Source organism: Xyrauchen texanus, chromosome 21, assembly GCF_025860055.1.
Source record: "Xyrauchen texanus isolate HMW12.3.18 chromosome 21, RBS_HiC_50CHRs, whole genome shotgun sequence".
NCBI classification, from domain to species: Eukaryota; Metazoa; Chordata; class Actinopteri; order Cypriniformes; family Catostomidae; genus Xyrauchen; species Xyrauchen texanus.
This window is the reverse complement of record NC_068296.1, coordinates 16,267,396-16,284,591: the sequence shown is the minus strand read 5'-3', so window position 1 is coordinate 16,284,591 and position 17,196 is coordinate 16,267,396. Positions and strand designations below refer to the sequence as shown.

At 36.5% G+C, this 17,196-nt stretch overlaps 2 protein-coding genes across 2 annotated transcripts in view; both read right to left on the bottom strand.

Annotated features, from left to right (window-relative positions):
* Window positions 1-14: 14 nt before the first annotated feature.
* Window positions 15-11,699, bottom strand: qpctla (glutaminyl-peptide cyclotransferase-like a). Its single transcript, XM_052152733.1, has 7 exons — window positions 10,853-11,699; window positions 9,152-9,298; window positions 7,511-7,804; window positions 4,023-4,184; window positions 3,756-3,855; window positions 3,247-3,363; window positions 15-1,698 (listed from the first exon to the last, which is right to left on the bottom strand). The coding sequence occupies exons 1-7, from the start codon at window positions 11,060-11,062 to the stop codon at window positions 1,553-1,555; spliced, it is 1,176 nt and encodes a 391-aa protein (XP_052008693.1). The 5' UTR covers window positions 11,063-11,699; the 3' UTR covers window positions 15-1,552.
* Window positions 11,700-12,347: 648 nt separating this feature from the next.
* The window catches only part of LOC127661811 (signal-induced proliferation-associated 1-like protein 3), a 130,181-nt gene continuing 125,332 nt past the window's right edge, over window positions 12,348-17,196 (bottom strand). Inside the window, exon 21 of the mRNA XM_052152707.1 lies at window positions 12,348-17,022. Coding sequence (XP_052008667.1) covers window positions 16,876-17,022 — 147 coding nt within the window. The 3' untranslated portion in view covers window positions 12,348-16,875. The remainder of the gene's footprint in view (window positions 17,023-17,196) is intronic.

Here is a 17,196-nt window from a genome sequence, read left to right as displayed (position 1 = left end):
AGAAAACATTAGATTTGAAAAGTCAAAAGTTTAAATCATTGCATCTATAACAAACTTCACTGTTATTGTTCAATAGCATTTTTAGTATCAGTCAGATTTACTTTCTCAGTTATGGAAGAATTTTAAAGCACTTTTTAATTGATGCCCCCTTTGATGTTTTATTTATATAGAGAACAATAATTATAGGCCTACTTTAACACAATATAACATAGAAGTTTTCATTAACAAAATATTCTGGCTTGGCCCACATACCCTAGAGATTTTTTCCATCTGGCCCACTTGTATTTGAAGTTGATTTGTAGAAACATTTCAAGTACATAGAACCTAATGGGTTCAGGCTTAAATTGAAATGAAAACAGCAAGAATATCCCACAAGTTGTATCCAGGGTTCCCACTCACTTTGACCAAAGCATTTTGATGACTTTTCCAGTCCTTATTTTGACTGGATAAGGATTTTTTTAATAATTTCATATAGATCGCTTTCACAAAATGATTTATAGGTGATGAAAGATGTTGAGACTAAGAATAGACCTTGAAAAATAGATTTTCTCAATTTAAATTTCTTTGAGGCTTTTTCAGACCTGGAAATCAAAATGTCAAAATTCCCTTATATTTTCAGGTTTTCCACGACTGTAAGAACCCCGTCTATCTTGATCAGTTGCTATAACAAATAAAAATGGCATCCACTTCTTACCAATTACCTTCTTTAAAAAATAAATACAAATAAATATTAATATACTGTACAGTACCAGACTGTTTAATTTTCTGTAACACAATACAGGCTCAATCGCACTGTGTTCTATATGACAATAAAACTAAGAGACTCAGCCACTGTTCCAAGTTTATTATGTAAATGCCAGACCCTTCGCCTGGTCTTTCAGTTCATAATGGTAATAGCTAAATGACTTGGGAATGTAAAAATTTTAGCAATCTCTCCCTCTCAAGTCACCTGAAATGCTACTGACAGATTTGGACTTTGTATATTTCACACTTAATACAAGTTATTTGTGTAAACAATTTCTTTGTTTTATAGTTCACCACTGCTTTCCTGAGAACACTTGGTGTTCCTAAACATGAAAATCATTGTTTGAATGCAGTATCGAGTTGCTTTAATTCAGTACATATTGTGTATGAAAGATGGGCAAAAAAATATATTATTTTTCTTGCTTGCCACAAAGCCATGATATAAAGTTTTTCAACAGTCTTTTGAATTACTGTCTGAAACAAATCCTCATTAATGATTTCATTATCATTAGGGTTTATTCACAGCTGCCGTAACATGAGTGTTTACCTTATTTATGGCTCTTATCAGCAGAGAAAAAAAGAAAATCAATATATAGGTATTTCTTAAGAATGTACAGTACCATTCACACTCCAAATCAACACACACTCCAAATCAACACACACTTATGTTGTGTGTCTTTGGAAATTCTGAGCTATGGCTCAATTATTATTCTCAACTCCTACAATGCAGACACATTTACTACATTCTGAACACATGACTCATGGCCGTGCAAGTAAATGTCTGCAGTAGAATCATCATATAGCGTGCTTAGAGGCTCAGGTACTCGGCTACAAAGATGGCCAGGATTCTAGTAAGGTTTTCCACGGTGGGCCTGTGCATCTTCTCTTCGGTGTCGTCCAGTGTGTGCCAGAACTGAGGAAATGGAGTGGGGATCAAATGCAGCACAGGCACACCTGCAGATAAACAGGCACATGTTCAGAAACACAACTCGTGTAACTCCAGAATCAGCTGTAGGAAAATCAAAAATGTCTCTGTGTTGTTCACAAATATGTTTAATTGTCTTTCCAATAATAGTTCTTGCTTTCCATCAATATATATACACTGGTGGCCAAAAGTTTGGAATAATGTACAGATTTTGCTCTTATGGAAAGAAATTGGTATTCAACTGATCACAATGTATAGTCAGGACATTAATAACGTGAAAAATTACAATTACAAAAAAAATTAAAGAATAAAAATCTACTTAATCTACTTCAAAGAGTTCTCATCAAAAAACCCTCCACGTGCAGCAATGACAGCTTTGCATATCATTGGCATTCTAGCTGTCAGTTTGTCCAGATACTCAGGTGACATTTCACTCCACACTTCCTGTAGCACTTGCCAGAGATGTGGCTGTCTTGTCAGACACTTCTCATGCACCTTACAGTCTAGCTGATCCCACAACAGCACAATGGGGTTAAGATCCATAAATCTCTTTTCCAATTATCTGTTGTTCAATGTCTGTTTCTTTGCCCACTCTAAACTTTTCTTTTTTTTCTGTTTCAAAAGTGGCTTTTTATTTGCAGTTCTTCTCATAAGGCCTGCACCTCTGAGACTTCTCTTTACTGTTGCACATAAAACTGGTGTTGAGCAGGCTGAGGACATGTGAGGTGTCTATTTCTCAAACTAGAGACTCTGATGTACTTATCCTCTTGTTTAGTTGTACATAAACACAATGGTTAAGCTTCATTTAATGAACCAAATAGCTTTCAGCTGTGTTTGATATGATGGCAAGTGATTTTGTAGTACCAAATTAGCAATTTAGCATGATTACTCAAGGATAAGTTGTTGGGCCTGTCTAGATTTGATCAAATAATGATGGTGCTGTTTTTTACATCAGTAATGTCCTGACGTTGTGATCAGTTGAATGCCACTTTGGTAAATATACCAATTTCCTTATGAAACAACAAAATCTGTACATTATTCCAAACCTTTGGCCGCCAGTGTATTTATATATACAGTATCTCACAAAAGTGAGTACACCCCTCACATTTTTGTAATTATTTGATTATATCTTTTCATGTGAGAACACTGAAGAAATGACAGTAAGGGGAAGAAAAGGGACAGTAAATTTTCACTGTTATACAAGCTGTACACTCACTACTTTACGTTGCAGCAAAGTGTTATTTCTTCAGTTTTGTCACATGAAAAGATATAATCAAATAATTACAAAAATGTGAGGAGTGTACTCACTTTTGTGAGGTACTGTATATCAATTCTGAATTCAAATATTCAAACTGGTGAATTCTTGCTGATGTGCAATTGAATATCCTGATGCAGCCAGATCTTCGGGTGAGAATAAAAATAAATGCTTCTTGCTCCAGGCTGGTGTTGATGTTTAATATACAGCTGTGGACCAATAAGATTTAAGAGCTGGTGTGGCTATATAGCACAATATGACAAATATAATAGAGCAATGACAGCTTGGATTGGTTTATTTGTGTGTATATGTGGTAACTGACCCCTATTTAAAAATGGAATATGGTCATCCTGCACTGGACCAAGATAAAAATCTTTCCTGAAGTAACTTTGTTCTGTTAGGTGGTATGTCAACAATCCCTGTTTGTGGAGTCTCTTCTCTGGAAAAACAACACAAACACAGAAATAAATGTTGACTTCAGAGGTCTCTGTTTTGCTTTCAACAACGCAAATGCAGTATAAATATGTGCTTTAAAGGTGCATCAAGAAAGTCAACAATCAACATTATGCCACAAAAGCTTAACTTGTATTGAACCTGGAATCCAAGTAAAATACTACTAAAGCATCTACGGACTTCTGATTACTAAAATTATTTCAACTTTAACCTCAAGTTTGTAAATGCAATACAAATTTGAAGACCGTTATGAACTTACATTGGAAAGTCTATAGGGCAAACAAAAAACAACATATGTGGCATTGAGCTTAACGTGCAGTTAACCTGGAATATTCCTTGAGCACATGAGAAACAACAGCAGTTGTGTTGTGCTTATACCTGCAGCAATCAGTCGGTCAAACCATCTAGCCGTGTTATCAAAGTGATTGACAATCAATGGCTCTGGGCCACCGAGTAAGTCCAATAGGACAAACAGATCCTGGGAAACAATGTTGGAGATTTTCATTGTTAAATCAACAACAACAGCAGCAGCAGCAACAAAACCTCCAATCTGTTAACATTCTTTTACTTCAGTCATATGACATATTGTACAGAAGCAAAAAAAAAAAAAAAATACAAAAATAGTCATAGCACACACAACCTCACCACTGCCTGGAGAAGAGTGATTGTGGTGGATTCAGGAGGATGGGGGGTGCGGGCCATGAGTTCAGCCAGGTGACGAGAACCGTAGAGAGAGTCTGTGTCTGTCCATTCCTCAAACGCCTCCTCTCCATCAAAAAACACCAACTGCAATGTCACCACAGACCTCTGGAAAGACAGAGATAGAGGGAGGTTGGAGGTAGTACGCAATGTGTTGTGACGTACGAGCACACGCCGATTCTCTGTTTGACTCACAAAGACAGACATTAGACTTGATTCAGCACAATCTGTACTATAATGCAGCGGAGGATGCAGTATCAGCGATTATGTTACATGTTTTATTTAGTGCAGTGGTTCTCAAGTGGATTTGCTTCAGAACAGATTTTATATTAAACATCAAGTGGCGGCCCAGTAAAATACCAAATGCAGAACCCATATTTATTTTAGTCTTGGTTGTATTTTCTTTGAACTTGCATAGGGTTTTTCTGTTGTTTTGGGGAGATGGGGCATAGGGCATGCCATGCACCTTATCCTTATTTGCATCAGTCTAATTTGACTAACTTCTTCAAAGTGACAGGTTAATTTTCCATCGAGTCTGACTGGACACACGGCTTTGTTTTCAACAATAAAGATGTAAAAATAATTTTCACCTTCCCTTTGCAAAGCTGATGAGTCAAATTGATTTTGCTATACTAAATGCATGATTATATGGTTAGATTAGATTGAATTATTTGCATTTGCATTTAGTTTCTTTCCTCACCTGTTTGTTACCCCCTATCAGTACAGACCTGCAACTAATTTTTGGGTCATGACTTTTGGGCTGAGAACTACTACTTTAGTAATTTCAAAAGTACTGTTGTGTGAGAACTAGTGGACGACCGATATGTGTTTTGTAATAGCATATGCCGATATCCAGAGAGCATGGATGCCGATAGTCCGATACAATGCTAATATTGTATCGGATATAATATCACACAATTTAATATAGTAAATAACAAACATAAAATAATTTATAATCTTAATCTTATTGTGCTCAATATGTTTCTCACACACACTAAATGCATTATTTATTTTAAATGGTCGATTTTAGTAGTTTCTTCAGATTTCTTAGTCATCCATTTTTTATTTATTTATTTGCACATGAGGAAATTGTTAATTTATTAGGAAGAAGGAAGTAACATTACACACGGTAGTCAGCAACCATGGATGGCATGTCTACATTATCAATCGCATTTACTCCAAAGATACCGACTGTACATACATTGCTTAGTGATTATGGCATTCACTTATAGCACACATGAAGTGCTTTTACCTTGGGCTGCATCTGAAAATGTAGGCTGCTGACTTACTACTTTGTTGCCTTATCAGTTAATGGCTTAATTGACATCTGTTTTAAAAGATTGGAACTCTTAAGGAAACTGTTCTAACAGTTTGGAAAGCACCTTATTTTCCTCCTACCCCTGTATACAAGCCTCTGGAAGTAGCATTTCCTGGTGTCGGATCCAGCCTTGAAGTTGCACTCATGCGAATCCAGTGCGAGCAGCAATCTTCTGAGAGTTTAACAGGCCTTGATAGCCTGCTTGGATTGTCACAGGTCAGACCATCATGATTTGTGAATGAGAGGAACTTTTGATCCTGAAGTTTTTGATTCTGGCTGATAGAATACGTGCTTCAGAGGAATATATTATACGAGCGCTCGACAGAAAGAAACGTTGTATTACCGTGAGGTTCATGAATTACATCTGTTTAAATGAGATATCTGCATATTTGCAAAAGGTATATAATAGAAGTTTTATTGATATTTGGCTTTTATCATTAGAAAAGTTACAGAGAACTGTTGAGGAGAAACTGTTAGAATACGTGCTTCAGAGGAAGATTTCTGAGCATTCCAAAGGACGCTGGATCTGTTGAATTTGTGGAAGGTTGGTTTATAACATGTTTAAACGATATATACGCATATTTGCAAATGGTATATGATATTAGGTTTATTGATATTTGCCTTTTTATCATTAGACAAGATAGTTAAAAGTTACAGGGAACTGTTGAGGAGAGAGCGAGAGAATGAAACATAAAGCACTTTAACATCATGAGCTCAAATTCGTCTGCCTCGACTCTGATATGCAGACCGTTGCACACCGGTCTAATATTGTAGTAACATGAACAACAAAACAAACCGCGACTGATCGTTAACATGTCTCGGTTGCTTCAAAGGTGATTTTCGGCACCCTCAAGAAAACCCCCCGGCAAAATGGGAAAATTAATCAGCCGCCGCCGATAATTAAAAAAGTCAGAATATCAGCCGATTTATCAACCTCTGCGATATATCGATCAACCACTAGTGAGAACTTGGGCTGGGTATTGATACAGATTTACCAATTTGATTCCAATTCACATGCTCTTGAGTCAATTTGTTTTCTGATTTTAGTCTATTCAGATTCATTTGGGTATACGGTGGCAAGAAAAGATTTGTGACCACTTTTGGACTTATTTGCATTTATGTATAAATTTGTCTTAAAATCTGGTTAGATCATCTAAGTTACAATAACACCAATTATTGTATTGTTCTTGTATATATTGAATACACCATTCAAACATTCACAGTGTAGGTTGGAAAAAGTATGTGAACCCCTATGCTAATGACATAAAAATAAGATAATTAGTCAGGAGTTGGGAAACCTGGCATCTAATTAATGAAATAAGATTGGTGTGGGTTGGAGCTACTTTGACTTATAAAAAGCCCTTAAACATTTTGAGTTTGCCATTCACAAGAAGCATCTGCTGACGTGGACCATACCTCGAAAGAAGAGAGATCTTAGAAGACTTACTTAAAGCTGGAAAGGGTAACAAAGTTATATCAAAGAGCTTAGATATTCATCTGTCCACAGTTAGACAGATTGACTATAAATGGAGACATATAAATACTGTGGCTACTCTCCCTAGAAGTGGCCTTCCATCTAAGATGACTCAAAGGGCACACCGCAGAATGCTCAATGAGGTAAAAAGAACCCTAGAATGACAGCTAAACACTTGAAGGAATAATTGGAACTGGCTACCATCTTGGTTCATGACTCTACTATACAGAAAACATTAAATAGGCATGGTGTCCATGTCAGGACACCACGAAGTAAGCAGCTGCTTTCCAACAAAAACATTGCTGCATGCCACCTTAACATTTCACAATGCTACTGAGAAAATATTTTGTGGAAACTAAGGCTGTATTATTTTGTAGAACACGGCGCAGTACTAAATATGGCATAAAAAGGGCATAGCCTTCCAACATGACAACATCATCAGTACAACAGGGATGTATGATGGAGGGAGCATCATGATTAGTTTAGTAAAAGATTGATCTTGGGTTTTAAAAATTGGTAACAAGATTGTTCAAATGAAGGTTGTGATGCATTAAAAAATAAATATTTCTACCCTGCCCTAGTCTAGAAATTTTAAAGAGATGAATACTCTGATTGTGATGTCATGTATGGTATATGGCCTACCTGCTTTTTGAGGGCTTTAAGTTGTGTATCCAGAGCAGCGGCCAGCTCCAAGATCATAGCGCAGGGTACGGCTGAATCACTGGCACCCACAAACACCCGCTCTGGCTTTTTAGGATCTGGGGGTAAGATTTTAGAGTCATGATGGCATGCTAGGAGCAGCCTACGAGGAGCTGAGGGGTCCAGCACTGCCAGCACATTGGTAAAGGTGACACCACCCTTCGGAGTGGGTGAAACAAAGGAATCCTCCTCCACTGTCCATCCAGCAGAAAGTGAACCCAGCTGGGACAAGATATGCTGTGGTTGAAAGGAGTGAACTTCAGTGAACTTCTCCATGAGAATGATTTGGACTCATCAATAGAAGATACTTAAAAATTATGTGTATTTTTTATGTTAAAATACTTCATCCTCTGTCCTATACCTTCTTTATATGCAGGGACAACTATAAGCAAGTTATTCATAGGTTGATTAATACATTAGCTCAGCATCCTGATCAGCCAGATATAGCCACAGCTCAATCAATGGCATGAATTTGGGGCAGAACTATCCATTTTGACCAACCAGTGGCAGATTAATGACAGTTTTCAAATAGATTTCCAACCTATTTGAAAACAATAATTATTTTTGCAATTCAGTTTGGTGGCACAGAAATTACAGTCTACCTTTTAAAAGAAGGGAGCAATTATGTTATTGTCTACATGAGTTGGAACTATCATGGCATGCGAGGTGACTGTTGAAATTAATTCACTTCACATCTGTAACTTTAAAATAAACAAAGGAAAACAGTATACAATGTGAGTCTAAGGCCATGTCCACACCAACACGTTTTCGCTTGAAAACGCATCTTTTTCTCATCTTTGACAGCTAAAACTGAGCTCAAGTAAAGACGCTGACTACACAGCCCTGGAGTTGCGAGTTCAAATCCAGGGTGTGCTGAATGACTCCAGCCAGGTCTCCTGAGTAACCAAATTGGCCTGGTTGCTAGGGAAAGTAGAGTCACATGGGGTAACCTACTTGTGGTCGCTATAATATGGGTGCATGCTGCGGAGAATAGCGTGAGGCGAGTCACTACGCCACCAAGAGGCCTTAGAGAGCATTGGGAATTGGGCATTCCAAATTAGGGAGAAAAATAAAATGCTGTTGTGGCATTGTAGTGAGGACAGGAAAAAAACAGATATCTGAAAACTATTACGTTTTTGTTGTCATGTGCTCCATTCAAATCAAAAACAATCAAGATGGTGGCCTATGTTGTAGCGGTGTTGTCCTGTTATTCTCTTTGATAACGATGAAAAATAAGAAATGTTACATTGTACAAACTTCCCATTAAATTCCATCAAAGGTGATGGAAAGTTTACTTGGAACACAAGGCCAATTGCATTTCAGACCGTACATTGAAAGGCAAATTTTCCTATGCTTTGTAATTGGATTTAACAGTTTTTAATGTGTCAGTGTGGATGAGCAACTTTTGGAAAAGACTTGAAAAAAGCAGTGTGAAACGAGACACCGTTTCCAAATGTATCTGGATTAATGTGGACATGGCCTGAGAGAAATAAAATAAGTGCCACTTGCTCGCTTACAGATCTGAGTTTAAATATATTGTTATAGCAGTAGCAAATTATTTGATTGGAAGGACCTGGACATCACCTGCCGTATCTTCTGACTGCCTACTGTCCCAGGCACTCGTTCAATCAGCAGGGGCCGCAGGTGAGTCTCCCAAAGTCGATGTCCATCCACCTGAGCTGCAATCTTCTTCACTTGTGCCACAGAGTACTTACTTGGCTTATGGGAAATCTGCAGAATGAATAGGGTATCAGCTGATCTACCAGGATTATTACCATTTTGAGCTTGGCTAAAATGAACGGTTTACCCTAAAATGAAACCTGTTGCGTTGTTCCAAACCTGTATGACTTTCATTAATCCATTGAACATAAAGGAAGACATTAGGCAAGAAATATCAATGAAATACAATGAAAATGAATGGGGACAGAAACCAATGAGCTCCAAACATGACAAAGCACAATAAAAGTAACACAAAATGACAATTAAATAAAAATGTTGGCCTTTCAAAAATATTCAGTGAACAATATAGCCACTTTTCTTTTCAATGAGCCTTCCATCCATGGAGTCTGTCAGTTTCTTGATCTGCTCACGATCAACTTTTGCTGAAGCAGCAAACACAGGTTTGAGAGTTGAGTTTTCAGTCCATTTTCAACTCGAAAAGGTCCAACTACCTCATCCTTAATGAAATCAGCCCATACAAGTACCCCTCCTCCACCTTGCTGTCCATTAGTGATCCAGCCATGGGCCCATCCATCTGGTCCATCAAGAGTCACTCTCATTTCATTTGTCCACAATACCTTTGAACAATCTGTCTTCATGTATTTCTTTGCCCAATCTTGACGCTTCAACTTGTGAATATATTCAGTGGTGGTCGTGTTTCAGCCTTCTTGACATTGGCCATGTCTCTGGTCACTTGACACCTTGTACTTCTGGACACTCCAGGTAGGTTGCAGTTCTGGAATATGTTAGCATTGGAGGATAATGGGTGCCTGGTAGCTTCACGTTAAATTCACGTTTAAAGTCTTTTGCAGTTAATTTGCACCTTTTCTTCTCCATGCGTTTTTTGCACCCCAGTTGACTATTTGCAACAAAACGTTTGATTGTCCAGTGGTCACATCTCAATAGCTATTTCAAGAGTGTTGCATCTATTTGAAAGGCACGAGATAATGAAGCTGCCTAATAATTATGCAAACCTTGATATAAGATGTTAGTCACTTAAGCCACACCCTCACTCATTACACAAATACATACCACATGAAAATAATTAAATCCAATAAGACTTCAAGTTTATATGGTTTGGAGTTGGAAAATGTGCATGGAAATAATTATAAGAACAGAATACTCACTTGCCTAATAATTGGGTATGCAGTGAATAGATATTACAGTTTCATTGTTTTTGTTAATGCATGATTTCCTGTAAAGCTGCTTTGAAACAATGTGTGTTGTGAAAAGCGGAATACAAATAAAAATGACTTGACATAGACTTGTGTACTATATTCCTAGTCTTCTGAATTCAAATACAATATCGGTGTGTGGGAAACAGACCAAAACTTAAGCCGTTATTTACAGACTGCTGTTTGGTTATGACACCTGACACACGCAATGATGTTACGCATCACTCATTTACCTCTACAAGTGCTTTAAAAGTTCAAGTACTAACCCTTTAAGTGTCACAGATAACTGCAATGTGGGCATGCAACTTTAAGTATTTTAAAACAAAACAGCCCTTAGTAAAACTGATAAAGAGCGTTTTAAAATGCAAATAATATCTTTAGCTCAACTCACCCTGTCCCTTATGAGATGTGCAACATGATGCTGATGGGAGCTGCTGGGCTCTGCAGACAGGTACAGTCCCAGAATCATGGCCAGTGACATCACACCGCAAAGGCACAGCAGCAGCACGCGCACACGCGCAGCTCTCACCGGATCACAACCGGCTAGCGCGCGCCCGTTATTCGCGTTCAAAGATTTGAACCTTCGGCCGTTTCGCGACATGTTTATAAAGCAAATGCGAGGCGTTGACGGCCGACTCCCTGATCCAGATGCTGGGAGGCGCGGCGACAGACGTGTCCCTCCAGTTTCGGTAGTGAACGCACGCCTACGGACACGTCAGTACTTTTTAATCCATCCACTTTGACCGATAACGACAATGTCACCGTGCAGCGGCCGCTGGTGCTTTATATAAAACTGCTCTATAAAACGTTTCAGAGCTCAATCTAATGTGCAACGTTTGACAGCAGCGTTTTATTAACGGATTCTAGAAATGCTGTCAGATAATCTTGAACAGCCTCGTAAACAAGCGCATTTACTACTCTACTATACTATAATTACTGCTTTCAATTAAAACGCCTCGTTTTTTCAAGAAATAACTGATTGAACAACAATATTATCAGAAACTATTTTCATATTTGTGTACACACAGAGAGCGTACGGATTGTGTTAGCCACTCTGATCAAGAAAGCCACCTACAGCAGCTTTATTCCATCGTTACTTATTTATGCAGGAACTAAAGTTGATGTTTGCCATACTTGGGCAAGGCAAAACTCAAACTATAACTAACGACAGGCGCCTTTTCTAATTTCTTCTTTTATTCAGTCTTTTGATTGGTGTGCAGCTTGCGGCATGGTGATGTCTCTTGACTGCACTTCCGCTATGATGTCCGTCTTGGCTGACTTACTGTTATCTTAAAGGTACAGGCGATATAAACCACAAGAACTGACAACAAGATTTGAGAAATGGATTGAGTTGGCTGTAATGCACTGTATTACATTTATTGTTTTGAGGTCCACGAATAATATTAGTGAAGTATTTTGGCGCAAAACGTCATATTTTAGTTTAGTATGTTCATATACCACACAATTTTATTATTATTGCTGCTGTCTCTTTAAGATTTCTTTATGGAAGTCACATTTAGTTGCGTCAAAAATAAGCGGGGGTTCAGAATGGCATATACTATTACTATTTCTGCCATAACTTTATACAAGCAGAAAACAATAATAGTATGCCATTCTGAACTCAATTAATATGTAATTGTCATCACTTACTTACCATTATGTTGTTCCAAACCAGTATGACTAACTACATCACTACTAGTAGAATTTCACAATGATTTGTTATTTACTCTATAACTTTCATAAAATAAATCTTAATGACTTACTAGTTAAAATTCAACTAGGAAGAAAACAAAGCTTGTTTTGTTTTGTTTTTTTCTACCCCAATCTAGCATAAAATATTTTAAGGGCACACAAAGACAGTAATGATGCAGACAAGACTCTTCTCATTATGAAATATTTTAATATATTTTATATAAAATAATTAAAACATAATTTACAATTATTAAATGTACACTCATTGATACAACATCCCCAAAAGAAAACTGAAAGATTGATCAGTTATCAATAGTTAATCCAGGCATTGGAGCCACTGTCTCATGCATAAAGCTAATGGAAAACATAGACAAAATAAGACTTGAAATTTAGTAAGAAATAAAAGAAAATAAATCAGCTTTGTACAAAAGAATCATGAATCAAACATAATAAAAAGGACAGACTAAAGAATATATAAACTCAGTACCCTCCAATAATGTTATCAAATCTGTAATCTTGCATTTTCACCTAGAATTTACGTCTTTATGGATTTTGATAAAAAAAAAAAATCTAAATAAATAGTCAAAATATTACACAAAATAAACCTTCAAATATTACAGATGAACTATATAATTTGCTATGATTTATGAATGCGCAACACAGATGCACATTGAGGTTTTCACAAGTATATTACTTATATTTAGCTTTTTAAAAAAGAACAAACTTAATTAAAATCACCTCCACCCAAATATCAAACAGAAATCATAAGACAATCCATGGTGTAGATATGACATCCAGAACTGATTCAGACACTGAGCCAAAAACCTCCAACTTCATTGACAGAGAGAAAAAAAAAAGTTTAGTTTCTGTAGTCACAGCAATGAGAATCTGAAAGAAAATTATATATATAAATAAAAGAGGGGGACAAACAAGCTCATCATAACAATATGGATGATTCCGTATAACAAAATCTTCCAAAATGTATTGTAAATAGATTTGAATAACTTTAAAAACTTTTAGCATTCATTGCCGGATTCCTCAAAGACGTTTAGTAATGTAGTTGTTCATAAGGTGATTTTTATCAAGCTTTTAACTGCTAATATATATATATATATATATAAATAAATTATGGTGGGGAGATGAAACATGTAATGTTAGCTATTAGCAGTTAAAAGCTTGATAAAAATCACCTTATGAACAACTACATTACTAAATGTCTCTAAGGAATCCTGTAATGAATGCATGAATGAGTAAAGACAAAATAATTTTAATTTAGAACCATAATGACAGCAACAACTAATAAAATAAAAGGTAACCGACTGAAGCAGTGCTTTTGCGTTGACATTAATAAATAGTTGAGTTCAAAGGAATAGATCAGATCATTGAGAGGGCAGTTTATGGGTCCTGAGAGAAGAGAAGATATATTTTCCAGTTGGATCATGTTAAAGGGATGGTGAGAGTTGTTACAAATCACATCACCGGTCAAAGTTGGACTCCCTGACCACTTTTAAGGCAGACATGTACAGAATTAGCATGGGGTACATGATAAACCACATTAGATCCTTCCTGATTGTTATTCCAGTTATTTCTCAAACTATAAATGGGTAAAAACAGAGGGTTCTTGAAGATTTCCCATAGTCACCAACAGTGTGAAGGATAAAGAGGTCTTTTAGTATGTAAACATGATGATCCATCTATCTACTGCCAACAGTCATTTCACCTAATACACCTAAACTAAAAACAATACATATAGAAAAATAGAGTCTGTATGGAACACAACTAACTAGAAGTTTTTCTTAAGTGTTGGGTTTGCATATAGATATACAGTGTCTAAATGTAACAGAACAGCCCCAGTTTACACACAGTGCTATGCCAAAACAATACATTAAGAGCAAATTAAATTTCCTGTCACATGACTATCACTTAATGGCTGACTGATGTCCATGCACAGAGGAAATGACCAAGACTTGGGTGTAACATCACAGTTTAGTAGCGGTTGCTGTCACTGGTCACCTCTTTTCCATTAAATTATTTGTAAGTGGTGGGGAATCTCCTTCTCTTGGTTTTTTCTGAATCTTCATTGAAAACTAGAGATTGGTGGAGTGGAGGTCTACAGAGCCATTATTGCAGCGTAGTTTCAGTCCGTATAATACCTATGAGATTGCATGTTTACAAACGCAAAGGTTTTTAAAGAGTCTGTGTTTGGTGTAGTAGGAATTAGCACTTTTGAAGCGTTGAATGCTTACGATAAATCAGTTGAGACGACTACATTTCGCAAGCACTTTCAACATTTAATAACGTGCAGGATATGAATAGATATCAGCAATTATATTTGTACTAGTTAAAATGTAAATTCACGGTTTTAGTAAATGCACTAGTAAAGATTATGCTATTACTCACGGAAATACCCGTTCTTCATTTCAAAAATATAATCTCAAGTAAAAGCCGTAATTTTCGATATCTGTAATTGAATGTGAATAAAGTCTAAAATAGGCTATTTTCAAAGCCGGAATTCAATTGTGACAGGATCACAAAAACAGTGCTGAAATGTGCCACATGTACTTTTAAAGGGATAGTTCACTCAAAAATGAAAATGATGTCATTACTTACTCACATTCATGTTGTTCCAAACCAGTATGACTAACTGCATCACTACTAGTAGAATTTCACAATGTTTTGTTATTCACTCCTGTTAAAAATTAATTTACAGGTATCTATAATTTTAATAGAATTAATTAATTTATTACTAGTTAAAATAAAAAATACACATATTAGGCGATTATTATTATTAATTCTAATATAAATTATTACATTGTTACTAGTGAAAATGTCCATTCCTGACATTATCAATTGAATTACAACTAGTAAAATGCACATTCTTCCAAACCAGTATGACTTTTTTTCTTCTGTGAAACACAAAACCATTTCAGTCATTGTATGGGGGGAAATGCAATAAAAGTGAATGTTGGCTGAGGCTAACATTCTGCTCACCATCTCCTTTTGTGATTCACAAAGAAAATTTCAACCACTAACATTGCTGTCCTTTAGAAGGATATGCAGAGCAGCAGGCACTACGTAAGGTTTGACCAACTTTCCACCCTTTTTGATGGATTTGACATATTCCTAAACACCAGAGGAACTTACCATAAAAATTCCAACATGTATTGTACATAGATTTTAATCATTTTTAAGGGTTTAATTTTTTTTAAATTAAATTATGGTGGGGAGATGAGACATGTAATGTTAGCTATTAGCAGTTAAAAGCTTGATAAAAATCACCTTATGAACAACTACATTACTAAACGTCTCTAAGGAATCTGGCAATGGATGCTAACAGTTTTTATCATCATTCACTGCATAAAAAACCCCAATAACAACAATATTAGTGTTTTCTATGCTAGTTACTTTCCTAGGCATGTATATAGTTGTTTTTGAGTGGGTATGAGTAAAGACAAATCATTTTAATTTAGAACCATAATGACAGCAACAATTAATACAATAAAAAGTAACCAACCGACTGAAGCAGTGCTTTAAACCTGTAATTAAACCTAATTACTGATATCAAGAATTAGCATTTTAACTAGTGAAAATTGAATTATAGATATTAGTTATTCATATTCTGCACATGATTAAATTACAGAAGTAATGCCAGATTGCAATTATTATTATTTTTCACAGAGCAAGGTTCTGAGCAGTTGAAAGTATGTAAACAAAATATGAAATCACAAAATCCATTTATTCTTACTTTTTTTAAGGGATAGTTCACCAAAAACTGAAAATTCTGTCATCATTTACTGTTGTTTTCCAAAAGGTGAATAGTGACCGAGGCGGTCAGTCTCTAACATTCTGCCTAACATCTCTTGTGTTCCACAGAAGTCTTACAGGTTTGGAACAACATGAGAGTGAGTAAATGATGACATAATTTTTGTTTTTGGGTGACTGGACTCTTTAATGTACCAGCACATGCAAGTATGTGATTCATAATTTATCCTTATTGATGCATATTACTGCTAGTCAATCCCAGAGCATTGTACCTCTCCTCAAAATTACAGTACCATGTTTTCCCTTAACATGCTCCTATTGCATATGTGGAAAGGTAGTCTTAACACAAGGTCTCTCACATGGCTCAAGTGTAGATTTTTTGTAGGTATGCTTTTCTGATGCATGTTGGGTTTTTTTGGCTGTTGAGGTGATTGTGCAGTAAATAGGCCCTCAGATTTCTAGTGTCTCTCTGTTCTACTGGCTCAAGCTTAAGTGTCGTCTTTTGACTTATTGATTACAAAAATAAATCTACAATGAGAAACTAGTTCCGAAAGGAACAGATCAGAGTGCTATTTTTGATGTGAATCTTTTTTCAAGGTAGGACTCATTTTGTGTGTTTGTTTTTAAAAAATATAATGTTTACTTCTGTGCCGGCTTTCAGTTAAAGCTTTGAAGTATCAAGTCAACAGGCAGACCCGCATAATTCTCTGTCTCTCTTCTTCACACTTTGATAAAGCTCACAGTTTTGTGTGTAGTGTCAGATGTAAGAGAGATTAAGCTGGCAGACGCTCACCACTGAATGTCTACTTTGGATGAGGGTGAACAGGGATGTACTGGACAATAAGAAACTGTGAATTTGATTAGCGGTTGGCACAAAACGCACCAAATGGCAAAGTACAGGTCTGGGAATTTCTCTTCTCGTTTAAGATGCACTATGTTCGCAAAGAGAGGGCGAGACATTTATTTCCTTTCGGGAATGGCAGAGGATAAGAGTTTGCTAAATTTGCGGAGCTGTTGACTAGCTGAGTGAGATTCCTCTTGCAGACGTTGGTTATTGTGCCTCAGATTAGCCATCTCTGCTAATAATGCTGCCTTGTCCTGTTTCTCCTGAGAGAATAAAAGGAGATGGTAGAGGTGCACAAGAAAGACAAGACAAGGTAAAAGGGAGAAAGAGAGAAGCTTAACTGTGATGTCATCCAGGAGGCATAGTAACTGTAACATACATAGTCTCATGTATAATTTCTGAAATCTAAAAGGACTGCACATTTTTACTGGCCAAAA

Bases quoted from the DNA above. Each gene is read 5' to 3' on its own strand.
- qpctla (XM_052152733.1), bottom strand. From the start codon at position 11,062: ATGTCGCGAAACGGCCGAAGGTTCAAATCTTTGAACGCGAATAACGGG. The intron at 4,185-7,510 runs GTAGGCCATATA...CTGTCTTTCCAG, and splicing joins TTAAAGCCCTCAAAAAGCAG to AGGTCTGTGGTGACATTGCA. The intron at 3,364-3,755 runs GTATAAGCACAA...TTGTTTTTCCAG, and splicing joins TGACCGACTGATTGCTGCAG to AGAAGAGACTCCACAAACAG.